This window comes from Halichoerus grypus, chromosome 1 (assembly GCF_964656455.1).
Source record: "Halichoerus grypus chromosome 1, mHalGry1.hap1.1, whole genome shotgun sequence".
Taxonomy (NCBI): Eukaryota; Metazoa; Chordata; class Mammalia; order Carnivora; family Phocidae; genus Halichoerus; species Halichoerus grypus.
The window spans coordinates 121,050,846-121,077,894 of record NC_135712.1 but is presented as its reverse complement, the minus strand read 5'-3'; the positions used below and the strand labels follow the sequence as shown (position 1 = coordinate 121,077,894).

General features: G+C 39.4%; 2 protein-coding genes and 1 long non-coding RNA gene across 13 annotated transcripts in view; 1 reads left to right on the top strand and 2 right to left on the bottom strand.

Annotated features, from left to right (window-relative positions):
* Nucleotides 1–1,252, bottom strand: part of CEP70 (centrosomal protein 70) — a 104,079-nt gene extending 102,827 nt beyond the window's left edge. For 2 of the 3 annotated variants that reach the window (XM_036092151.2, XM_036092153.2), the window contains exon 1: nucleotides 594–727. The gene's annotated coding sequence lies outside the window, so the exon portion shown is untranslated. Of the gene's footprint in view, nucleotides 1–593; nucleotides 728–1,228 lie in introns of those variants that run through there. The other variant, XM_036092152.2, reaches the window with a different exon arrangement.
* FAIM (Fas apoptotic inhibitory molecule) lies at nucleotides 362–15,939 on the top strand. 9 transcript variants are annotated; one of them, XM_078071284.1, is made up of 7 exons: nucleotides 783–928; nucleotides 5,001–5,060; nucleotides 6,174–6,306; nucleotides 6,657–6,885; nucleotides 12,047–12,096; nucleotides 15,066–15,245; nucleotides 15,586–15,939. In XM_078071284.1, exons 2-6 carry the CDS (start codon nucleotides 5,017–5,019, stop codon nucleotides 15,213–15,215), a joined length of 606 nt encoding a protein of 201 aa, XP_077927410.1. In that variant the 5' UTR covers nucleotides 783–928; nucleotides 5,001–5,016; the 3' UTR covers nucleotides 15,216–15,245; nucleotides 15,586–15,939. The 9 variants fall into 9 exon arrangements, with proteins under 9 accessions (XP_035948052.1, XP_077927425.1, XP_077927410.1 ...); XM_036092159.2 differs by lacking the exons at nucleotides 783–928; nucleotides 15,586–15,939 and adding an exon at nucleotides 362–529 and having other exon boundaries at nucleotides 15,066–15,513; XM_036092154.2 differs by lacking the exon at nucleotides 15,586–15,939 and having other exon boundaries at nucleotides 784–928; nucleotides 15,066–15,513.
* Nucleotides 15,901–18,423, bottom strand: LOC144381654 (uncharacterized). The gene is made up of 2 exons (XR_013447365.1): nucleotides 16,908–18,423; nucleotides 15,901–16,274 (listed from the first exon to the last, which is right to left on the bottom strand). It is a non-coding gene; the product is annotated as an uncharacterized LOC144381654 (long non-coding RNA).
* Nucleotides 18,424–27,049: the final 8,626 nt, after the last annotated feature.

The window sequence follows — 27,049 nt, the reverse complement described above, 5'->3', positions numbered from 1 at the left end:
CGAAACCACCTGAAACTCACCCAGGCCTGCTCTACATTCATTCTTTAAACAAGTATTTATCAGAGCCTACTATGAGCCTGCACTGTGCCGATGTGGGACATAACAAGATTGAGAGCCAAGCGGCCATAGCCCCTGCCTTCAAGAACCTCAGTCCACTATTAAGTTACACATTAAGCAAAAATCACACGAATAACTGCACACCGTGACAAGGACTAAGGAGAATTCCAAGGGCTGCAAGTGTTCACGGACAGGATAGTTTTCCTTAAAAAATATTTGAAGCGCAAGCTCAACAACAAAGTGGAGGATAGCTAAGGGCAGAGGCAGGGAGGAGTGCCCCGCAGAGGGAAGAGCATCGGCAGAGGCCCCGGGGAGAGAAAAAGCTCGCAACATTTGAGAATCTACATGGGGCCTCATACGCGCCTTAAGGAGTTTGGGTCTTTACAGAAGTAACCGGAACCCATACCGAGATTTCAAGGGGCGAATGCCATAATCAGATCTACCTGCCCAGTGGCCTCAGAGCAGACACAAGGTCTGTTTTTGCCACCAGGTTATCCCCAGCGTCCGGCCCCGCGCCTGCTATCAGCGGGTCTTACCAGCCCGGGGCGGCGGAACGCGGTGCAGGACTTAAGGTTTGGGGTTTGGGGATGACGGAGGGCCTCTGCAGAGAGCGCAGAGCCCTCGGCTGAGGCAGCAGGCGGGGGCTGCGTCGGCGGTGCTCGGGGGCGGGTGGCGGCCTGCGCTGGGCACCTCAGGGGACCTGAAGCGCCACAGAGTCGGCGCGCTCGCAACTGGCGGCGGCCGAGCTTCCAGCTTCCGAGGAGGAAGCGCCCGCTTCTCGGCGAAGGGAGCAAGGCCACGCGGCCTACGTGGCGGAGTGGGAACACGCGCGCCGCGCGGCCCAGAGCCTCCCGCAGTGCTCGGCGGCCAGGTGAGCCCCGCGGCCCAGGTGGGGCGGCCCCGGGCCGCGCCCCAGAAGCCCCTGCGCGCAGCCCCCGGCATTCCAGCTGCAGGGCGGCGGCGGCCATCTCCGGGCGGCGGCGGGCGCTGCGAGCGGTGGGCGGTGTCTACGCGGACCGTGGGACGGGGCGGGTGAGGCGTCGGGCCGCGCCGGGTGCGTTCCGGACGTCTTGTGTCTGCCCGGCGGAGGGCAGAGGAAAGGAGCGGGGGGGGGGGGGGGGGGGGCAGAGGAAAGGAGCGGGGGGGGGGGCAGTCTGCGGGTCGCCCCTACCTGGCCAGGCCCTGCGACCTTAAGATAATCCTCTTCCAGCCCTTTTTTCCTGGACGCGTGAGCAGACTGCATTTTGCAAAGCCTAGATCGTAAGGTGCTGTAACTTGGCTTCTTTACCTAAGAATGCAGCATGCGCAGCTCACCGTGGCTCTACGTGTTTTTCTGCGTCCTTTGTATTGGCCGCACTGGACTGCGTTCCTGTGTGCCAGGTTGACCGCAGCATCCATCCCCGGGGCCTGGCCGCAGCTGGACGTGCAGTTTGTTGAGTGACGGGACTGTGATTTACTTCAAGGCGTCCTTCCCTGCTGGTGGACATGGTTTTCAGTTTGTAGCTAATACAAAAAAAAGGCAGTTCATTGAGCACTGTTACGTCTAGTGTGTTGAGCGTGATCAGTTGTTTAGAGTGATCTCTCCTAAGGCTTGTGGTTTACATTGTAAAAATGCTCCTCAGAAAAGTTACCGGTTCTTGTACCTCCGGTAGCATTTGGGGAGGCCTGGCTCCTGGAGCTTCCTGACCGACTTTGCTGGGTCCCAGTGCTTCACGTGGGTCTCGACATACAGTGTCAGCACCTGTTTGTTGAAGAGTGACCTTGTGGCTGGCCTTACCTAGAGCTTTTGCTGAAAAGGGAACTATGAATATCTTAGTAATTTTTAAAACGGATTTGGGTTTAGCTTGGACAGACCAATACAGCCCCCAGTGCGGTTAAACCCAAGTTAAGGCAAAATTCAAGCTGGGTTAGATGAACAGTGGAAACGTCTTAATGGTTAAGTCTTACTCTGAAATGTGACCGTTGAATTGCTAGGGAAGAGATTTTAAAAGATTATGTTGATGCCTAGATACTCAAAAAGCGTTCTTGGAAGACATGTAAAAAGTTTCAAGTGAGGGGCGCCTGGGTGGCTCAGTCGTTAAGCGTCTGCCTTCGCTCAGGTCATGATCCCAGAGTCCTGGGATCGAGCCCCGCATCGGGCTCCCTGCTTGGCGGGAAGACTGCTTCTCCCTCTCCCACTCCCCCTGCTTGTATTCCCTCTCTCGCTGTGTCTCTCTCTGTCAAATAAATAAATCTTAAAAAAAAAAAAAAAAAAGTTTGAGTGACATCATCCTCATCAGTGAAAATAAATGGAATGTGTTTTTCCATCCTTTTCATTTATTTTATTTTTTTATTTTATTATTTTTTAAGTAGGTTCCATGCCCAGCATGGAGCCCAAAGCAGGGCTTGGACTCACCACCCTGAGATCAAGACCTGAGCTGAGATCAAGAGTTGGATGCTTAACTGACCGAGCCACCCAGATGCCCCTTCATTTACATTTTTTAAATTTTGTGCTAAAATAGAGGGAATATTCTTTGTAATGATCATTTTTCAGTTTGGTCACATGATCCTGAAAATTAAGTATGTGTATAAGAGTTTAAGAATGACAGTGGATTAATTCCTTTCTCTCAAGTTTTAAACCAGTCTTCTCTGGCCTTCCCACCCATTTGGTAGGGCTGGGATCCTTTCTCTGTGGGCCCATTCTGTCCTTTACTAGTTCTCTTTACAAGGACACCCCCATGTCTGTGTCATAATCATCATTTGGTCTCTCTAGGGCCCCTCACTGAGCTTAGTGTCCAGCTCAGTGCCTGGCACATAAGTGACTGATAACTATTAGCATGGTGAATGAATTTAGAGTATGACATGTGTTTATTAAGTCCAGTTTGTAACTTAGAGATGTGTGACAGATATTTCTCATTTTTCAAATGAGTAAGGTAGATACTGGGGACAAGGACAGTTGTGATCATCTTTTGGTTATAGATACAGTCACATTCCAAGAAACACTACCAGCAGGACACCTAGGTCTTTCCTTTTTGTGTAATTCACATACCATACAATTCACCCATTTAAAGTGTATAATCCAATGTCTTTTGTATATTAAAATATTATTTTTTTAATTTGTGGTAAAAAACATATGACATAAAATTTACCATTTTAACCATCTTTAAGTGTACAGTTCAGTGGGATTAAGTACATCCACAATTTTGTGCAACCATCACTATTTCCAAAACTTTTCAGCACTTTAGATAGATACTCCATAAATAAATGAATGTATGAATGAATGTCGATAGTTTAGGGAAAATTTTCAAGAAATAAATGTGACCTTGATTTCTCACTTCCCTTCTAATTTGTTGTGTTGTCTTTTATACTTCTATATGAAAAGTTATTATAATTAAGATGGTACCATGCCTTATCGTAGTGTGATAATACTGAAGTTCCTTATAATGGAAAACTGGGCAGTTCTTTCAAGTTTGAATGCTGAATTACTGAACTTTCTAGGGTCTCTAAAAGTTGTAAAGCAAAATTTGAATGATATCCCTAAGCCCACTCTGATTTGCAAAGGATGGCTTATCCAAGTTTATATTATGCTATTTGGCTTCCTCTATTGCTGTGTATTCTCTTTGCTTTTGTAGTTGGAGGATACCCTCCACTTCCATAGGAGGTATCCTAGGGCTTCTTGAGATTAGAAAAGTTGACAAATTTGTAAGGTGCTCCCAAAACAAAGGGATTTATTTTAGGTACAAAGTGTTTGAATCTTTTTTTGTTCTAAAATTTTTATGTTTTCCTTGCCTGCTGGATTGCTTTTATCAGTGTTAATCTCTTCTTTTAACATCTTTTTAAAAACAGTTTGTGGCTTCTGCCTGTTTCCAGCTAAATAAGTTTGGCGATCTTCCATTTTTAACAAGGAGAGAGCACTCTTGGGCATCTATAGGGAGAAGGCTAGGACAGAGTAGATCTGGGGAGCAAAAAATAGTTGAAGCTATTTTTCAGTAGGTTTGGAAGGGATACAGCTGTTAATCCCAAATCTCCAAACGTGGAGGGTTTCCTATGCATGTGTGAATATATGTGTGCTTCTGATTTTAGTAAAATTTAATTAGTATTACAGCCTAGTTAATTCTGAGATAACTGCATGGGAGTTATGGGCCCTAGTTCTGGCTCAGGCCCTACTAGTGACCTGAGCAAACCACATAACTTTTGTGGATTCGTTATTGGCACTAGTAAATTAAGTGGGCTTGAGTAAGTGGGTAAATTAAGTTTGCTGTTAGAAAGCAAACTAGCATATCCTTGGCTGCTTCCTGCAAACTAGTCATTTCTTTGAAGGTATCTAAAATTTTTTTGAATTTTTTATTTATTTTTTTAATTAGGTAAGCTCTGCCTCAACGTGGGGATTGAACTCACAACCCCGAGATCAAGAGTCACGTGCTCTACCAACTGAGCCAGCCAGATGCCCCTAAAATATTTTTTTAATTATATATTCCACCATAATATATAGCCTTCTAAAATTGAATATTAAGATTGCATTTTAAATTTGTTACCACCCTGTAACATTGATGCTTCCCAAAGATGCGTACTGTTTATTCTGGAGTTTTAAGTATTCCCTGACCCACTGCCTCATACCCTGAGGGCCTCTTATACCTCTCAATTTGAGAAGCGCAGGACCTAGAGGACCTCTAGGTCTCTTGCAGCTCTGATGTGGTATCATATTTGTCTCTAGTTTTGGGAAACTATAAATTTATAACGGAAAAATATGATCGGCCAATTTGCATGGCTTAATTTCTTTTTCTGAAAACTGGAGATTGCAATTCTATTGTATGTAAAAGCTGTTTCATCAGAAACTGCATGCAATTTGAGAAATGGATTGCAAACTTAGAAAAAAATCCTTTACAGATGTTATCTTTGTTGCTCTCAATCTTTCTTTGCTGCAATCCTGCTTTTTTCTCTCCTGCCTGCTAATTGGATTAAAGACTGTTTTGCCAAACCATGGCATCTGGAGGCGACAGTCCTGTCTTTGAAGATGATGAAAGGTAAATGTCTTGCATGGCAATAAAACTAGCTTTTGAAACTTTCAAGATTATTTTAATCACTCAAGAGTTATTTATCCAGGCTACTTGGTTAAGGACACATTTTATAAACTTGCAGAATGCATGGTTTTGCTCTTCTGTGATTGAGAGCAAGGGTAGTAAACACCTGGCATGGAGGTGGCCACCAGTGGGACACATCTTTTCCCATAGGGCCTGGATGTAAGGTCTCCAAGTCTGCCGTAGCACAGAGTTCTTGGCAATCACTTCAAAATGATATCAAATCAATCCACTTACCATTTCTTGTTTAGAGTACACAGAGGACATTAGAGTGAATAAAGAGTAAGACGTAGTTAAGAGAGCAGGCTCAAAATATATTTTGTATAGGTATCACATAATATAATATATGGCATTCACACGGCACAGATATGATAAGTATTATATATTTTATATTAAAATATTAATATCTAAAAGGTGTATTTAAGTTGTGCCAGAAGCTTATGACAAAACAGAATCCTTTATTTTTTTAAATAAGATTACTATAGTAAAGACAAGAATTACCATTTTCCATACATTTTTATTTCTTTTATTATAGGACATTTCTTCTATGACTTCTCTTCTTCTCAGTATAATAAATTAGAACCCTTTTTGTTAAAATGAATCCTAACTGATTTAAATTTGAAAGGTTTGGGGAGTTCTTGTTTTGGAGTGAATGATCTGAAAAAGAAAAACCAGAATTAAATACTGTGCTTTTTAAATGGGGATATAGGGAAGAAGTAGAGACTTTTTACTGACCTTTCCAAGCATTATTCTGTAACCCAGCTTAGAATACTATCCTGGATAAACTGATGGGTTCTTAATCCTATTAATATTAAGGTGACTTTGTTTGGAATTACCCGACTATATACCCATATATAGTAGTTTCATCTTAAAGGAAGAGTACATAAGAGGAAGAAGATAGTTATATGTACTGTGAGTAGAAATTCTTAGGTACGGTCACTTTAATATCTTGTAATTTTAGGGGTTTAAAAAAATCTGATATTTTCATCTTGGAAATATTAATTGGTTATTTTCTTACTGTTTTTGGCCTATTGTAATTGCTTTATTTTATTCCCTTAGCCCTCCTTATAGCCTGGAAAAAATGACAGATCTCGTAGCCGTTTGGGATGTTGCTTTAAGTGACGGAGTCCATAAAATTGAGTTTGAACATGGGACCACCTCAGGCAAACGAGTGGTATATGTAGATGGGAAGGTAGGAAAAAAATAAGTTATTTTGTAAAATATAGTATACATAGAAGCTTGATTTTGTTAACATAGATTCTTCATATGTAAATTCAAGGCTTTTCTGTTACATTGGTTATCTTTATATTTGGGCCTGGATCATATTGCTGGACCAAGCAAACTAATAATAGTTATAGGATCCATAGACAATAACATTTAAACTTGAGGTGCTTTTATTTTCTAAAATATTTGAATCATGGAGTAATAAAATTACATCTAAATAGCATTGCTATTTACTCACTTTAATTATAGCACTTCTAAAGCTAAATATTAAATTTTCTTCCATTTGTGTGTTTTTAACTTTTATATTTTATTGCTTAGGAAGAGGTAAGAAAAGAATGGATGTTCAAACTAGTGGGCAAAGAAACCTTCTGCGTTGGAGCTGCAAAGACAAAAGCAACCATAAATATAGATGCTGTCAGTGGATTTGCATATGAGTATACTCTGGAAATTAATGGGAAAAGTCTCAAGAAGTATATGGAGAACAGGTCAAAAACCACCAATACTTGGGTATTACATTTGGATGGTGAGGACTTTAGAGTTGTGTTGGGTAAGTGAGTACCGTTTCTGCAGAATTTATTGGCTTTTTATGATGGTTGTTAATTAGTTCCCCTAACCACCCAGACCCTTTATGGGAGATTGGAGTAGAGAGAGTGTAAGTGTGTGTAGGTGTATTTCTGATGTGTCCTATGTGAACGAATTATTCACTTAAATGACTGATTTATATGAGAGCCAGATTTTGTAGTGATGGATTGAAGATTATAAACAGGTTTAAAAAAAGAAATTTAAAAAAAATTTTTTTAAAGAAAAAAAGAAACCTTTTAAACAGGTTTTAAAAAAGATGTAGACAGGGGCGCCTGGGTGGCTCAGTCGTTAAGCGTCTGCCTTCGGCTCAGGTCATGATCCCGGGGTCCTGGGATCGAGCCCCGCATCGGGCTCCCTGCTCCGTGGGAAGCCTGCTTCTCCCTCTCCCACTCCCCCTGCTTGTGTTCCCTCTCTCACTGTCTCTCTCTGTCAAATAAATAAATAAAATCTTTAAAAAAAAAAAAAAAAAAAGATGTAGACATTTGTTATTATTTATTATTGATATTTCTATTATTATTGATATTTCTCTTTAAAAGGATATCTAGAGACAGTTGGAAATTTAAGCTTGATCAGTAACAAGGGAATTTTTCTCTAGGTAGCAAGAGGTTTAGTACTGCAGCACATCAAAATTGTCAAAGTCCAGATAAAGTAGATTAAAAAATAAAAAGTAATAAGCCGTTGATCTTTGAGCTAAGTTCTGTTGTTACAGATTGCCATCTATGTTGTTTCCACTGGGCCTATAAAACTTAAGAGACAAATATTTACAAGTTACTATCTTTTCTCTCTTCTGGTACTCCCAGTATTTTCTGCTTCTCATATCACTAAAGTTAAGACCATTTGGATTATCTCATTAATTCATTGATTCATTTATTTAGATAATACTGAGTACCTACTAAATACCAGTTAGCATATCAGGCACTGAGGATATGTAGATGAAGAGATGTTGTCCATGCCTTTAAAGAGTCTACAGTCTAGTCAAATGCTAGCATGTACTTTAAAAAAAATTTTTTTTAAGAATGAAAAATGTGGGGGCACCTGTGTAGCTCAATTGGTTAAGCCTCTGGCTCTTGGTTTCGGCTCAGATCATGATCTCGCTGTCATGGGATCAAGCCCTGTGTTGGGCTCTGCACTCAGGGCAGAGTCTGCTTCAGATTCTCTCTCCCTCTGCCTCCTGCTCACTTTCCTCTCTCTCTCTCAAATAAATAAATAAAAACTTTGAAAAAAAAAAAAAATGTTTGGGGCGCTGGCTGGCTCAATTGGTGGAGCACGTGACTCTTAATCTCAGGTTCGTGAGTTCAAGTCCCACGCTGGGTGTAGAAATCACTTAAATAAATTTTAAGAAAATGAAAAATGTTTATCAAATAATTAAATGCACGTAGTTGAAAAAAAAAAAAAAACCAGAAACTCCTGTATAGCTTATTTATTGAAGAAACTGGATCAGTTTGTCTTGAAGAGTTTCCTGTGGTCTGTATTTTGTTGATTGCACTTCCGTGATGTTTCTTTTTCTTTTTCTTTTTAATATATATAATTTTAAAGTTTTTATTTTTAAGTAATCTACACCCAAAGTGGGGTTTGAACTTACAACCCTGAGGTCAAGAGTCGCATGCTCTATCAACTGAGCCAGCCGGGCGCTCCCTCACCTCTGTTTTTGTTTCCTATACATTTGTAGTTGACTGAAGAATTGGTTAAATTTAGGTTTGATTTTTTTTTTCTGGCCAGACTACTTTATAGTTTTGTTATATCAAGAGGCACATGGTGTTTGTCAATTTATTTTATTTTATTTATTTATTTTTTCTTTTTAGATTTTATTTATTTATTTGAGAGAGAGAGACTGAGATAGTGAGAGAGACCACAAGTGGGGAGGAGAGGGAGAAGCAGGCTCCCCGCAGAGCAAGGAGCCTGACGCAGGGCTCGATCCCAGGACCCCAGGATCACGACCCGAGCTGAAGGCAGACGCCAAACCAACTGAGCCACCAGGCGCCCTATTTATTTATTTATTTTAAAGATTTTATTTATTTATTTGACAGAGAGAGACACAGTGAGAGAGGGAACACAAGTAGGGGGAGTGGGAGAGGGAGAAGCAGGCGTCCCGTGGAGCAGGGAGCCTGATGTGGGGCTCTATCCCAGGACCCTGGGATCATGACCTGAGCAGAAGGCAGACACTTAACAACTGAGCCACCCAGGCGCCCTGTTTGTAAATGTTTTTGATGTTGGCAACCATTAATACCTAATTTTTGCATCCAGTAATTCCTTAGCAGTTGCCAAATGGTGATATTCTGGAATATTTCTAAAATGAAAAACTTCTTGTCATCTACTATTTGGTTGTACAGAGGTACAATTCATATAAGAAATGCAGAATAACACTTGTTTTCCTTTTACTAGTTTTCAAAATACTGAATTGGCTCCTTATTTTCCTCTAAAGGTGATCGTTTAGGTTTTTGTTTTTTTTTTAATCATTATTAACTCATAGATTTAAACAATTTGATGTGTATTACAACACATTGAAGTTATTATTCTTATTGGCCATCAAATTGTCCCAGTTTTGGCCAATGGTGTGCTCTTTAGATTGGCTCCTGAGTCCTTTTGACACACCCTTGGTAGACTTTGAAAGCTTCCTTGCTTTCTGGTATGACACGATGTCCTAGGCTCATTTTGAACATCTTCTACTCAGATGTGGAATCACCCTTTTCTCCAAGAAGCCCTGGTTTCTTTTAGAGGAAAATGGTATTTCAAGAGCATAATCTGGGCATATGTTAAAGATGCTCATTCATTATTTCTAGAGAAGCTGCAGGCAGGCAGAGAGAAGAGGCTGCAAGGTGCACACGCTCCAGGACCTCCTGTGACTCCCTGCATCCACATCTGAGCCATGATTTAATACTGTATACGTAGGTTCTTTTGTTAACATACATACTTAAACAGGTGCTATACTCATATGATTCAGAAATTACAATATGAAAAGAAAGATACATGGAGAAATTTGCTTCCATCCCTATTCCCATCCACCCTGTTTCCCTAATAAAGATAAGTCCTTTTTAATAGTGAGTCCTTCCAGTGTTTCTTTATTCAGATTCAAGCCAATACAAAATTTTAATACTACCTTATTTCATAAAAGCATCTTGCTTTATTGACTTATTCATATATTCTGAGGATCCTCTTATAACCGCACATAAAGAGCTTCCTCATACTTTTTCTTATAGCTGCAGAGTCAATCTCCTAATAAATAAAAGTTCATTTAACTCGCTCCTGACAGCTGGGCACTTGGGCTATTCCTAATCTGTTGCTGTTGGAAGCAGTGTTGGATGAATAGCTTTGTTCACATGCCTCTTGGAATATAGTTGACATATCTCCTTAGCATAAAATCCCAGAAGTGGGAAAATAGGATTGCTGGTTCAACATAACTGTGCTTGTCATTTGAGTGGATTGTGCCCCATTGCCCCTCCTGGTGCTTTTACCATTTTGTGCTCCCAGTACCCATTTCCCCACAGCTTCTCCAGCTGAGCATGTTGTCAGATCTTAAAATTTTTTTAATATTCTGCTACATGAAAAATGGTATTTCAGTGTTGTTTTTATTTGCCTTTTTCAAAATTAAGTGAGGTTGAGCATCTTTTCACATTTGAGGTCCTTTTGTTTTTCTTTTCTGATAATGCATTTTTGTGTCCTTTGACCCACTTCCTTTTGGGTTGTTGGTCTTTTTCTCCTTGATTGCTCGGAGTCTTTATGTTAGTAAGATTAGACTTTTGTCTGTCCTGTGAGCTTTGCTTATTTTTTTCCAGTCTGTCGTTTATTGTATGACTTTGCTTATGTGTGTACATGTTTTTTTAAGTAATGCAGAAATACTCTTTACTTTTATGTAGTCAAATATATTCCATTTTTCTTTTATGGCTTCTGGGTTAGCAGGTTTCTTCAGAGGCACATTAATAATAGCTTTATAGAAAATCTGATACCTGCGCATGTTCAGTAGACATATTAAATAAAATTCCCGTCTTGACCACCAGCATGGTTTACTTTAGCACCATGCGCCCTGCTCAGGTGTTAGGACAAGCTCGGTTTCCCTACAGCTGCGCCTGTTGATGCTCCCCGCTCAGGCTGCCGCCAGGGCAACCAGTGCCCACATCTCCTGGGCCGGGGCCCTCGGCCTCTCTCTCCCTTTAGCCCAGCTCAGAGGCCTCTCTCCGCTCTCTGAGACCCCCGTCTCAAGGTGTGGGGAGAAAAGAGTCCCTATTAGACTGTGTTCCTGGAGTAGACAAGCCCCTGACTGGCACCCCAGCCTTGACCCGCAGGCAAGTTTTTGACCCCTGGGTGCACCCAGGTCCCAGTTCTAGGCTTCATTATAACACCCACAGCTCATCTTGTGGCTGCTTGATGAGTGCAGTCTTCTTTCCCGCCACCCGCCAGGACACTAATATTCTCAAGTGGGCCTGGGGATCCTCCCCCGAAATGCACACGTGTTTGTGCACACGTGCACACATGTACACGCCTCCCCAAGTGAGCCCTGACAGCTTGACTAATGCCCAGCTGGCTCATGGCAGCATTTTGCTCCATAGTGTCAGCAGAGTCCACCAGGGATGCCTGCATTTTTTCTTATGATCCAATAATTCTTCCCCAAAATGAAAGCATTACAAAAATGAATAGAGGTTACTGGGCTATCCAGTAGGAAATCCAAGGTTAAATTTCTGAGCCTGAATGCTGTCCATCCTACGTGAACCCTGTCGCAGCCTTTCTTGGTGGCCTCTTTATGCCATCATCCACCTGGCTCTGTGTGAAAGGCGGGGGTGGGGATCATCTGGTCACTGATGCCAGTCTGTGTGGCGAGGCCCCTCCTCGCACTCATTTCTGTGCGTCCTCAATACTGAAGTTCGTGTTGCGTGTTTATTTTGTTCAACAGGGCTTCATCCATTTGTACTGGGGCCATGATCGTCTCCTAAAAGACTGTTTTGTTTCATTTTTATTTTGTCTGTGAACCAAGAGTAAACATAGTTTCTTCAAATTTAGAAGAATTGGAAAGCCGTGAAAAGTTAATGGAGTTTTAGAAATCCAGTATATCAAACTTTTCTTAAAATAGTAGAGTTAACTTTATATTTGAGTCATAGATTATAGTGGTTTTTTTTGGTTTGTTGCTTTTACAGAAAAAGACACTATGGACGTATGGTGCAATGGTAAAAGAATGGAGACAGCAGTAAGTTGACCCTTTGATTACTCTTAGCGCCGTGGGTAAGGGTTGCCACTGAAATGTTGCTGTGTTTCCTAATGGTGGAGATTGATAATTAACCCAAGATCCTCTTGGTTAAGAACAAGAGAGAGATGAAGTACTCCTGACTCCAAATTCTGAAGGCCTTTCCGGGACAGTGCCTGGGGCAGGGAGGGCTTGGAAACGCCTTATGTTGAGAGCTGGCCCCAGCCTCACGTGCTGCCTTTCCTCTCCTGGACCAGGCTCTGTCCTAAAAGGAATTCACACATCAGAAACTGCCCCACAGAGGTTGGCGTTCTCCTCTGTTTGCCCAAGTTAAGGTTGGGCTTCATACCGCAGCTCCTCAAACCTGCATGTGTAGGAATCACCTGGGATCTTGTTAAAATGCAAAATCTAACATTTCCCCTGGTGCCAATGCGGTGTGTCGCCCCACAGGTCACACTCTGAATGGGAAGGCTTTACACCATACCCTCAAAGCAGATAGTACTTTTCTAAAAGTGAAGTTTTTGAAAAAGAAGTGATGCACACAATGTCAGATGACACGAAGGCAGATAGGAAAGGGCCCTGTCACAAACCCCAGAAGACAAGTGGAATTTGTAGACCAGCAGTGCCAAGAGGCTGCCCCACTCATTGTGGCCAAGCGTGATGACATCCCCATCTAAGCCCAGAGTGTCCGGCCTTTGCTGTCAGCTGCTTGCATTGTTACGGCTCTGGGTGGGCAGGATGACTATTGGAGTGATTTCAGGGAGAATGAAATAGTGGTGTGCCTAGCCCGGGGAGCAGGGGAGTGTGGGACTGGGAGCTGCAGTCCCTGGGTGGAAATTCCCCAGGGCCGGGGGGTCTGCTGGCAAGCGGGGGGTACTATCCCTGGTCCCCGCCTTGCATGCTGGCTTCTGGCGTGAACACCGGGGCTTGAGACCCACTCTGCTCTAGCCATGTTTTAGCTGGTTGCCCCATGGTAGGTGCTGCCCTTGTCCCCTTCATCTGTTGTAGGTATAGGAAGGTGAAGAGAGGTGCTCAGAGGGCAGGAGGTCTGGGATGAGTTTATTCAGCAGCTACCTAGGACCTACCTGCTGGGTCTTGTGGCTGTCTGCTTCTGAGGAAGTGCCTGTGCCGGAAATCAAACGCTACAAAGATAGATGCTTCTCTCTTTCTTAATCCTGGTTTGAATTCTTGAAGGGTTATTTAATCAGGGCTCACTCAGGATCCATCACCAGAGCTTGAGCCACTCACTCTCTGGGTTAAATCTACTGACAGAGACTTCTTTTATGCAGAGACGTTTGGAGAGCTCCATCAGTGTTTTGTGACCCCTGTGGAATACCTTCAGTTATCATTAGCGTGGATCAGGCCCCTACTGGTCCTTCCTGTCCTTTCCTTCCTACCCTAGAATTCTCTAGATGCCGAACTGGCAGTTTTGAATCCTGTTCCCTCCCACTCTCAAGGAATTCTCCAATGCAAATGTAAAGAGAATGTTGTTTTGTGGTATTAAGAATGTGGTTGTAAATAAGAAGTTGAAAGTAATGTTCATCCACAGTGCCTGTTCCTCAGTAATTAGCAGGGAACCACAAGTGTTTGGACAGTAGCTCTTTACAACCCAGGTGCCTCCTCATTGTAACTCAAACCTAATTTGCAGAGTAGTTTCTGCAGCTCCGCATCTGGGCAGCCTTCCCCAGGATGCGCACACCTGCTCTTGCTGCCTGGGAGCTACAGTTTATTTCCTCCTTTTTCTTTCCATGACCGAGATTATGTATCTGGCAAATCGTGCACCTGCAAGGTCCTTGTGGTGGTGTCAGTACACCTACGGTAAAGAGCCACCGGCCAAATCCTCCCCACAGCTCAGAAAAAGCTCTCCCCCGTGCGTCCAGTGCTTTCTTAGGCGTGGGACCCCGCTCGGTCTGCTCTGGCTGCCAGGAAGCTCGAAGCCAAGTTTTAAGTCTGATTGTGCTTTCGTTGCTTTCCGGCATACTCCACTTTCATCCTCAAAGCCTCCTGTTCTTCCTTTCTTCTCTGCACTACCTGGCCCCTATCTTTGTACTCTAGATCAGTCCTGCTCAGTAAAAATGTAACATGAGCCACAGGCACGAGTTTCATGTGTAACTTTTCTAGTAGCCACATTTTAAAAGTTTTAAGGTGAAGTTCATTTTAATAATATAAATTAAATTAAATCAGTATATCCAAAATACTGTTTTTTAACATCAGTATTAAAAGGTTTTAGAGTTATTTTACATTCTGTTTCATTCTAAGTCTTCCACACTCCGTGTGTATTTTGCACTGAAACAGCACAGGGCATTTCAGACTCAGCACATTCAGTGCTCGGTTGCCCCCCGCGGCTGGTAGCTGCTGTGCGGACAGAACAGGGCGAGATTGGGTAGTGCTCGGTTTTAGTTATCTGTGTATTTTACTGTAAGCCGCCTTACGATCTGAGGAATCGGGTTTTCGGAGTGGGTATGAACATTCTCTCCCTTCCTGACTGGGGCCTCCCGCAGTTATTTCACCACTCGGTGCCTCGATTCCCTCGTCTGTACGGTGAGGATAGTAATAGTGCTTCTGTCAGGGTTATGGTGAAGGTGCAATGAAGTAACGTGTGCAAACTGTTCTTGATATAGAGTAAGTGACTGGGGATAAAATAAGTGCTTGCTATCATGCTTATTATTTTTACTTTTAAAAATAGTCACTCTTATCTCATAGTGCGTGTTATAGACACACAGCCATGAGATGTAAGGGGCTTTTTTCCTCTGAAACTTAAGATTGTTCAAGATAGTAAGCAGGTACAAATAAGAAACGTTCAGTTCACAGCAGAGGTGGAAAAGCATCTAGCGATACAAGCTTCTAACTTTAATTTTCCAAAGTTGAGCTAATAGATACTTCATTATGCCGCCCTTTTTAGATGGTGTTAATGCTCTAGACAAAGTTAAATGTTTCTGGAACACTAATTCCTCCTTCTTTTGTTGGCCTAGGGTGAGTTTGTAGATGACGGGACTGAAACTCACTTCAGTGTTGGGACCCATGACTGTTACATAAAGGCTGTCAGTAGTGGGAAGCGGAAAGAAGGGATTATCCATAGTCTCATTGTGGATGATAGAGAAATTCCAGAGATTCTTGAATGACTTCATGATAGTGAATTTTAATCTTAAGAGGTAAAGATCAAGACTTTTAAATTACTGTGGTAATTAAACATGTTCATTATGTACTTTTCAGTACACTTAGTCTGCCAGGTGTTTATTTTTTAGTTACTTGAAACTGTAATATTCCAAGGGTCAAAAAAAAATTATGTACAATCATAAAAATTGCAATTCATTTTGTAAATAATATAAAATGTTTTAAAGCCAAATGGAAAATAAGATATGGACCAAAATCACTCATGTTTTACAAGAGGAACTTTTTAATAAACACTATAAAATAAAATTGGTGCTGTTTGATTTGTGTTTCTGAAAATGGCTATCTTCATTAAAAAAAATTTTTTTTTTTTAATTTTAGAGAGTGAGAGCACATGAACCAGGGGAGGGACAGAGGGAGAGAATCTCAAGCAGAATCCGTGCTGAGCACAGAGCCTGATACGGGGCTCAATCTCACAACCCTGAGATCGTGACCTGAGCCAAAACCAAGAGTCGGACGCTTAACCGCCTGCACCACCCAGGCGCCCCTATCTATCTTCATGTATTTTTAACTTATGGAGGTAGATTGTCTCTTTAGTTTAAAGCAGTTGGTACATAATGATATGATTAGTTTAACTGGAGAAAATGAGTAACATTTTCTATCCGGAAACTTTACTATTAAAGAAATGCCAAATAGTGTCATATAAGAATTTAATTAAAAATGGGTTTCTGAAAATGTAGTCATTCTGTTTAATCAGCACAGTGAGGACAAAAGAACAGGAGGAAGAAGCAAACTTCTTTACACCAGGCTGCCTCAGTTGCATCCTCAGGCAGTGCTGAAAATGTCGAGCTGCATCTGGTGTTGGGACGTGAGGCACACTCCCCGAGGCGGCCTCGTCAGTACGGGCGGCGCCTGAGAGTGTGACGGTCCTTCAGGGCAGGATGTAGCATACTAGTAGGGCCTTTTAGCGGGGTGTCTCATGTCCGTTACCACACGGCGATCCTCTGAGAGGAGAGGTTCTCCATTTTCTAGACTTGCTCTGTCCAATATGGGAGCCATTAGTCACGTGGCTATTTGAGTTAAATTAATGATTAAAATTAAATACATTTGTTAAAAAATTCCTCCATCACACTAGCCACATTTCAAGTGCTCAGTAGTCGCTTGGGGCTGGGGGCAACCACATTGGACAGTGCAGATACAGACATTTCCCTCATCCTACCACATTCTGTGGACAGCACTGGCCTGCCTTTGCTGCTTCAAGTTTCCTGAGCTGCTCACTAGTGGCACAGGCAGGATTCAAACCCAGGTTTTTTCCGACACTGAAACCCATGCCCTTTACTACTAATCTCCCTGCCACTAACATATTTCTAAGAGATCTGGGGCAGAACAGAGGCACAACCAGGTTCAAGGGCCAGGAAAAAGGAACCAAGAGGAGAACAAGAGAACAAAGAGGGAGGGTGCTCAAACAGGCCTGGGCCAGGTAGGCAACGTGCTGGGTGGCAGAGCGAGCATAGTAAAATTAGCCTGTGACTACTTGCTTCCTCTAACATTTTTTTTTCAAGTCTTCTCAAATTGGCGGGTCCACATACTACCTTGACAGAAAGTGCCCCCTGCTCTCCCTCCTCCATCCCCCAGCTCCGCTTCACTGTCCCTGGAAAACCAGATGAACAAAAAGGGACTCTTCTGGGGCTTCTTAAACTCACATTTGGGTGTTGTCAAGTGTTTGGGTATTGTTTTCTTTTCTCTTGAATAATGGGCTTCTTCTAATGGCCATATTTTATCTGGGACAGAAAAAAAAAGATTCAGACCATGTCCAAAAACAAAGCAAATGTTTTTAGGCACTTTGTTTTGAACTCTAGTTATTAGAGGTCAAAACCTGTGCTTTTCAGGGGCATCCCGTCCTACAGCAAACACTTGAGGATACAGTTTGATTCAGTCTTTGTGGAAACCAAACCTGAGGAGGTAGTTTTGCTTCTGACTTGGTGAACCTGTTTGTTTTGTTAATGCAAAGCAGCATCGTGATGCAAAAGGAGCACAGCCTGGATTTGAAGTTTGGCACAGGGTCAGTTCTTGAGCCTCAGGCTCCTCATCTTAAAAAATGAGCCTATTTGTTTTGTTGTTTTAGTTGTTGAATGAGATACTTGAGATGTACAAAAAATAGAAATATGACAGTTGTATTCTTTAACTGGGCATACCATTCACCCAGGTTAATAACAAAAACATTACAATACCGAAGTGAGTGCCATATGCCCTCCCTATCCCCAGGCCCCTGCCTTGCCCAAGTAATCACTGTCATGATTTGGATGTTTATCATTCCCATGCAAGTCTACATTCTTTTACCATTCTTATACCACATACCATACATCTCTAAACAATACACAGTATTATTTAAAATGTTAAATATCCTATTCTTGTATCCTTCCTGCAGCTTGCTTTTTTACCCACTCAACATTGTTTTTGAGATTTATCTCAGTTGGCATGTGCAACTCTAGTTCCTTTTAACTCTTGCTTTTAACCATACGAATTTAGCTACCTACTCACCTCAATAGTTTTCAGAAGCTCGTTAATACCATCAGTGTTCTAATGAACATCTCTGTGTATGTCCCTTGAGGATATGCATCAGTTTCTCTTGGGCCTTGCTGTTTAAAGGTATCCCTGGACTAGCAGCAATGACATCACCTAAGAGCTTGTTAGGAATTAAGAATCTCTGGTCCTTCCCCAGGCCTACTGAAACACAATCTGTGTTTTAACAAGGCCCCGTGGTGATTTATATGTACATCAAAGATTCAGAAGCACTGCCCTAAGGATACTCTGAAGTGGAATTGCTAAATCAAAGGGTAGGTGTATTGTCAGTATTAGGTATTTGCCAAATTGCTCTCAAAGGTGGTTGTACCATTATAAGTTTTGACCAGCAGAAGTTCTTTTCCTCATGTTTTCAACACTTGAAGTAGTCAGGAGTTAAAAATTTTGCCAATCCAATGGTTTTTAAAAAATCCTACATCATTTTACTTTATTAAGTTTTTTTTTATTTATTAATTTAAGTAATCTCTACACCCAATGTGGAGCTCCAACTCACAACCCCAAGATCAAGAGTTGCATGCTCTGGGACGCCTGGGTGGCTCAGTTGGTTAAGCGGCTGCCTTCGGCCCAGGTCATGATCCCAGGGTCCTGGGATCGAGTCCCACATCGGGCTCCTTGCTCAGCAGGGAGCCTGCTTCTCCCTCTCTCTCCCTCTGCTTGTGCTCTGTCAAATAAATAAAATCTTTAAAAAAAAAAGAGTTGCATGCTCTTCTGAGTAAGTCAGCCAGGTGCCCTGAACAAAATGGTATTTCATTTTATTTTCTCTGATGACTAGTGAAGTTGATTGTCCTACATGTTTACTGGCCACTCAGGTTTTCTTTTCCAAGAATTACCTTTTCTTTTCTTTTGCCTGTTTTTCTATTGAGTTGACATTTTCTAATAGATCTGTAGTAGTTCTACATATATTCTGGAACTAATCTTTTGGCTGTAGCCTTTCCCTTATAGCAGTACAAAATGTGCATGAGATCATCAAGTCTCCCAGTTATCCCTCTAAATTAACACAGTATCTACTTCCTCTAATAAGCTTGGAGGGCAGGGACCACATACTGTTGTATCCCCCAGGACTTAGCACACCCCTGACAGTAGACAGATTCATGTTACTGAGGCTCAAAGGTCTGGGCTGGAGCTACACATTCGGGCATCATCTGCATTTGGGGGAGGTTTAAAGCAATGGGAATGGATGACATCAACTAGGGATTCTGTAGACAAAAAAAAGAAGGGAGCCTAAAATTAAACCCCGAAGAGCTATAGTATTTGAGACTGGCCAAGGGCAAGGAAGATCGTCATTAAGAAAGAAAATTCTGAAGCTATAAAACAAAAGACAGACATATTTGACTATGTAGAAATTTGAAAGTTGTATGGTAAAAAATACTATAAACAAAGCTAATAAACAATAGATTTGGGGAAAATTTGTAATGTAAAAGACAAGGGTCAAGATATATATATAAAGAGCTCTTAGAAGTTGATAAGAATCAGGCTAATTGTAAATTGGAAAGGATATGAATGGGCTATGGAAAATGAAATCAAATAGCCAGCAAATATATTTTTTAAATGCTCAAATTAATCTGTAGTTAGGAAAATTATTTTAACAATGAAAACAGCAAAAAAAAAAAAAAAAAGAACAATGACATATTGCTGTCGGAGATGTAGAAGGTTAACTTTGAGGGTTAAAATAAGTATTCTAAGTTCTTAGGGGAAAAAATGTGACGTTTGTTAAATTTAAAAATTCCATTTACATAAAGTTCAAAAACAGGCAAAAACTAATACGTAGTTTTAGAAGTCCACATAATACTCACTTTAGAAGGGAGTTAGTAACTAGGAGCATGAGAGGAATTTCTGAGGTGATAGTAATTTTCTATTTGATGTGGGTGCTAGTTACAAAGATATATTTACTTCCTGAAAATTAATGAAGTTATTTAACTATATGATTTTTACCTTTCTGCCTATATGTTCTATATGAATGTTAAATTTCAATAAAGATTTTAATTTGTACTTACAATAAAGTGTTTTAAAACAGCGTGTGCACACACACACACACACACACTTCTATTGGGAACCTATCCCATAAAAACAAAGCCATCAATAACAATATATAAGAATATATACATAAGTATACATATATATAAGAATATATACATAAATATATGTTTATTGCAGCATTGTTTATAGTGGGAAAAAATTGGAAATTGCGAATGCCCATCTACAGAGAAATGATTGAATATAATACACCATAAACTACAATCCATCCATTTAGAATGAACTGCAGAGATTTCCATAAGGTACCTTTGAGTAAAAGAAAAGCGAGTTGCAGAAAAGCAGGTATAACATAGTGCAATTTTGTAAAAAGAAAGGGCACCCTATATAATGTGTATGTCTTTATGTATGTTTTCTGTTTACAATTTTGAAAGCATGGAGAGAAATATGGAAGGTTACAAACAGCATGAGCTAGTGGGGATGGGGAATGTTGATGATGGGGAATGGGTAACCAAATAAAATTCAAAAAAAAAATTAAGGGGGCGCCTGGGTTGCTCAGTCGTTAAGCGTCTGCCTTCGGCTCAGGTCATGATCCCAGGGTCCTGGGATCGAGCCCCACATCAGGCTCCCTGCTCAGCTGGGAGCCTGCTTCTCCCTCTCCCACTCCCCCTGCTTGTGTTCCCTCTCTTACTGTGTCTCTCTCTGTCAAATAAATAAAATCTTAAAAAAAAACCCTAAAATTCCACTTTTAAAAACTAGGCATTTGTTATCACATTTATGCATTTATGTACAGATTTTTAAAAAAGAAGTACACAAAGAAAAAACAGATTGGATAAAGTGTTAGTAAAACAGAATGAGGAGTGTTTTGAGATGGTAGAAAATCCTAAGATATAAAAGGAAAATCCTAAGATGTAGAAAGTATTACAAAACATGAATAGTTAACTATGTCACATTGCTGCTTAAGTGAGGAGCATGAGAACTGGAAAGTGTCCATTAGATTTGGCAACATCCAGGATGTTGGTGAAAAAAATTAATGAAATCAATCTGAATGAACTGAAGCAAAAGCCACATTAAAGTGGGTGGAGTGTTAAGTAGGGTTAAGAGTAAAGTTGGGAAAGGTAATGCTGACAGTTCACTTGCTAATGACAACTTAAAAAAAAAAACAAACGATCAAAATATAAAACATATCTTCTTGAAGGCACCAGAGAGCTAAAAAGGCAGTGATGAATTTCTATGCCAAGATGTAGCAGAAGACAGACACCCAAAATTGTAAGCTAGGCATTTGGAACCACTTAACCCTAGGAATGTTTACTGATTCCACAAGAGGTAAAGAGACTAAACAGCACTTTGGATAGCTTAGCAGGGCTAGGGAGATACAACTTGGGGTCCACAAATGCTAATTCTGGGGAACTCTAACAAAATTCCCACATTTTGGGCTAGGACCCCAAAAAGCATAACTTAAGAAATAATAATAAAGAGTTGATTTGTTTTTGAAATTAGAGTTACTGTGGATGTGAGTATGCAGCATAAATAAATAAGCAAATAAGACACAACAACATGAATTGGCGTCAGCAAAAATAATGAAGCAATAGAAGCAGACCCACAGGGGCTGCAGTTTGAGTTCACTAGATGTAGAGCTTAACTTAACTGTTTAAAATGTTCAAAATAATAAAGACAACTCTGAGAATTTCAAAGGGAACAGGAAAAAAAAAAAAAAGCAAACTTAAGAAGAACCAAATAGAAATTGTAGAATTGAAAAATACACAATGAAATTTGTAACTCAAAATCAGAAAAATACTAAACTGGAAAAACAGGTAAGGAGGAAATATCTAAAAGAAAAATACAAAGAGATTATAGAGGAGAAAGTAATAAATATAGACTGCACAGTTAAAGGTCAAATAATTATAAATGGAGTTCCAAAAGGATAATTATGCAGAGGCAGATTTGAAGATAATTTACCAAATGATGAAAGGTAGCAAGCTATAGATTCAAGAAGTTCTGCAGACACCAAACAGAGAATACAAAAAACAGAAACAAAACAAAACACCAGGCATATCACAGTAAAACTGCTAAAAACCAAAGACAAACAGAAAATCTTTAAAAGCAGTTAGTAGAAAAAATACACACTAAAATGTTACCTTTTCAGTAGAAAAGAATGGATTTTTCAATGGAAAAATCCCTTCAAAGTGCTAAAATAAGTAACTACCAACCTAAATTTTTATACCCAGCAAAACTACCATTTATTAACAGGCAAACAAAAGTTTGATGAAATTAATCAAGAGTAGAACAACTGAAAGAAATATGAAAGGGTTTTCTTTGGTCTAAGAAAAAAATGATCCCAGATAAAAACTTGAAAACGCAAGAAAAAGGATGAAAAGCAATGAGAATGGTAAAAACATATATACAGATCATCCTTGACTTATGATGGGGTTATGTCCCAATAAAACCATTGTAATTTGGAAATATAAGTCGAAAATGCATTTAAAACTGACTGAACATCATAGCTTAGCCTACCTTCAACATGTTTAGAACACTTACAAAAGCCTACAGCTGGGCAAAATCATCTAACACAAAGCCTATTTTATAATAAAGTGCTGAATGTCTCATGTGATTTATTCAATACTGTACTGAAAGTAAAAAACAGAATGATTGTATAGGTACAGAATGGTTGTGAGTTTTTCAGTTGTTTACCCCCATGACGGCATGCCTGAAATGGGAGCTATGGCTTGCTGCCACTGCCCAGCAGCACAAGAGTGTATCATACCACGTTAGCCCCAGCCCAGGAAAAGACCAAAATTCAAAGTACAGTTTCTATTGAATGAGTATTATTTTCACACTGTTGTAAAGTTGAAAATTTTAAGTCAAACCATTGTTAAGTCGGGACCATCTGTATAGCTAAATGAACAGTGGCTGTATAAAACAATACTTTCTTGTGGGATTTAACAATGATCTATAATTAAAATCCAACAACAATAGCATCTAGGTTGGGAGAGAAGTAAAAAGATTTACTTGCATTGTCTGGGAAGATGATAAACGTACCAAGTAACACTAGACAAAGATAAGTCTAGTATGCAAGTTGTAACCTAGTGTATCAATAAAATAATGGTAAGAGAGTGTGATTTCCAAATTAATAGAAAAAATATTTTAGAATTCCATTAAAACTGGAAAGAAAAAAAGAACTGGAAAGAAAATCATGGAAAAAGGAACACAAAGAAAAGCTAGAAAAAATAAAACTACATAGTAAGATGGTCCACTTAACCCCAAATATATTGGCAATTACATTAAATGTAAATGTGAATGCTTAAATTAACAGGTAAGGAGTGTTAAATGGTTTTTTTAAAAAAAACTATATGCTATTTACAAGAGAAACATTTATAAGGTTTATAAAAGGTTTAAAGAAAAAAAAAAAGTACCATGCAACCACTAACCAAATGAAAGCTGGCATAACTATATTACTATCAATTAAATTAGACATCAAAGCAAAAAGCATTGCCAGAAACACAGAGAACACTTTAAAACAATTTTTTTAAATGTTTCATCAGGGATATAAATCAACTCTAAATTTGTAAGCACCTAATAATATTGCCTCAAACTAAAATAGGCAAATCCAAAATCACAGTGGGATATTTTAACTTATCTCTCATAAATACTAGGCAAAAACTCAATAAAGATATATAAACAACTCAACAGAATTGATCTAATGAACGTATGTGGAACACTTAGTAACTGCAGTATATGGACTTTTTCACATGTACACTGAACATTTATAATACTTGACCATACTGTGAGTCATAAAATCAAGCCTCACAAATTTGAAATTGAAATCATACAGATAAGTTCTCTGTCATGCAATCTAAAACTCAACAACAAAATAGTAATGAGAAAATTCACATGTATTTGGAAATATATTTGTAAATAATCAGCAAGTCACACAGAAAGAAAGATGGAGATTAGAACATACTTTTTACTGAATGGTGATGAAAAGACTTCATCTCAAAACTTAGGGGATGCAGCTAAAGATTGTTATTATAAAGGCTAAAATCGATTGGCCAAGCAACTATCTCACAAAACTGGAGAGGGAAAAGACCAAATAAAGTAGAAGGAAGGAAATAATAGGGATGAAAGGAATGTTGAAAACAAACATACATTAGAGAATCAAAAAAGCCAAAAAGTACAAAGACCAATATAATTGAAAAACCTCTAGTGAGACTAATTAAGAGAACAGAGAAGGCACTAACCAATAAGAAAAGAGGACATCAATATAAATCCTGCAACATTAATAAACTCTTAACACATCAACTGCTTTATAGAAATAAAATTTAAAATGTAGATGGACACACTCCTAGAAATTACAACTCTTTAAAATGGACACAATAAGATAAGAATCTAATATCCCTCTAGCTATTAATGAAATCCATACCCCCAAAGAAAATATCAGATATAAGGTCAATGGCAAAATTCTATCAGATTTTTAAGTAAGAAATAATGCCAATCTTACCTGTGTTGTAAGGTCACAAAACCTTGGTAACAAAACCTAACACAGATCTTAAAAGACATTTATGGGCCAATCCCACTGATAAAAATAGATGCAAAAATCCTAAATGAAATATTGGCAAATCAAATCTTGCAGTATATTAAAAAAAATACATCACAATCAAGTTGTGCTCATCCCAGGAATGTAAATTTTGGTTTAAAATTTGAACATTAATCGATACAAACTTACCAAATGAGAAAAACCTTAGTAAAATGCAGAAAAATAATTTGATAAACTCAGCATCCTTTCATATTAAAAAAAAAAAATCCCTTGGGAGTTGAAGCATGCATCCTTAATCTGGTAAAAGATCCAGATTCCAGAGCATATACCATACTTAATATTGAAAACTTTCCCTTTGAGATCAATAAAAGATTTAGTATTGCTTCTATTCAACATTTTATTGCAATTCCTAAACTGGGAAGAAGGTCAAGAAAAAATGTTGAAGGGAATGGAATAGAAGAAATAAAACTGTATTTGTAGATCATATATGCAAAATCAAAGTAAGTTCTTTAAATAGGATTAATAGAATGTTTAATATGTCTGCCAAATGCAAACATCAACTATATATCTATTAATTGCTCTGAAACTTGTTAAAGCCTTATTAAAATACAGGTTGCTGGATTCCATCTCTAGTGGTTCTGATTCAGTAGGTCTTGCAGAGGGGAGGGGAGGTCCTCAAGAATTTGTAGTTCCCAGGAGATGCTAATAATCCTACTTAGGGGACCATATTTGGAAAACCACTGCTATAGATTAGCAACAATGAAACTTAAAATCACTTACCCAGAATTCTAACAAAAGATATACAAGACTCAACACAGAAAACTATAAATCATTGTGCACATAAATTAAAGAGGATCTAAATGAAGGTTACTCCATTGTCATAGATTGGAAGAGTCAATATTCTTAAGATGTGAATTTGCTTCAACCTAATCTATTATGCAATTTCACTAAAAATTTCCACAGGTTTCTTTTTGTGGATCAACAAGCAGATTCTGAAATGTGTATTGAGGCATCATTGATAATTGTGAGGAAAGAGCATTAACACTTAAGACCGAGTCCCTGAGTTTGAATGCTGCCTCTTACTTTGTGACTAAGGACAAATTATTTAACCTTCTAAGCCTCAGATTTCTCATCTGTAAAGTGGGGAAGGGCACTTGCACCTATACATAAGGTTGTTATAGAGATTAAATATATAACAGTTTAGATGCATTCCTAGTACACACCAAATGCTATGTATGAATATGATAAATTAACTTAAAAAATAAAAATAGGGAGGTAAAATCTATTGGATATCTTCTAGAGTCCAGAAGCAGACTCCTGTGTATATGGACACCTGGTTTATGACAAAGGTGGATCTATAGAACAGTGGTCAAAGGATCCCAATAAAAGATACTAGGACAATTTGGTGCCCATATAGGAAAAAACACTTCACACCATTTATAAAAAGCAATTCCAGGTACATTACAGATCTAAATGGAATAGGTTTTTTTTTAAAGGAGCTTTTAGAGAATAATCCAGGAGAGTATCTTCATGACCTTAGGGTAGAGAAAAATATCTTAAATACTACACAAGGGATATTAACCATAAAAGAAAATGATAAATTTCACATTAAAATTAAGATCATGTGTTATGAGAATGAGAAAGTCACACACTGGGTGGAAAAGATATTTTCAACACGTGACTGACAAAAGGCTTGTACACAAAATACATAATTTCACATAACAAAAACCAAAAAGCAGTATTAAAAACAAAACCCTCCTCAGAACAAAAAAACCCAAATGGCAGGTATCCAAATACATACATGGACAAAGGACTTAAGAAGGCACGTCACAAAGCAGAAAACTGAAATGAACAAAAACATGAAAAAGCAATTTAATCTCATTACTAATTAAAAAATGCAAATTTTTTCACCTCACACATCAGAATGACTAAAGTTTTTAAAATGTTGGCTAACTGGGTACTGGTGAAAATATGGAGTGACAAGAATTAAGTATTGGAGGAAGAGTAAGTTGGCACAACCACTTATTTTAGCATTACTTAGTCAAAATAAAGATATGCATAATCCTATGACCAATTAATTTTAATCTTAAGTATATACATCCAAGGAAATATATACATCTGTGAATCAGCAGATAAATTATCATCATAGCAGCATTTATTTGTAATAGCCTCAAAACTAGAAACTACATGTATGTGTTCCAACAGTAGAAAGGATATATAAATCATAGGATCTCCGTAAGACGGAATATTGTGTGGTGATGATAATGATGCCACCACATGGCTGAATCTTTTAAAGACATAATGTTGAGCAAAAGAAGCCTGACCCATAACTGTAAAGTAAGGAAATAAGATGATTGCCATCAAAGAAGAGACAGTGATTACGTTGGCAGAGAGGAGGGAGTCCTGACCAGAAAGGGGAACTGGTGGGGCTTCTGAAGTGTTGGCAATGTTCTTTCTGGACCTATGCGATGGTTTTCTGCATGTCTGCTCTAGAATATTTGCTAAGCCTGTTTATATGCCTTATTGTTTTATATACTTTATGTGCCATTTCTCACAATATAAAAAAGTTGGGAGTTTCAAAGGGCAGACTTTTCTGAGTGTTGAACCCAGGCTTTACTCAAAGTGGAAAAGAACCCTGAGTTCCAAAAATACATTAGTTATACATTTTAGAGCAGGAATAGCCCAGAAGGTGATGTCAGACACTTTTTCCATCATCAGACAAGGGGATAAAACTGCCGCAGTGAGAGAGGAAGAGGC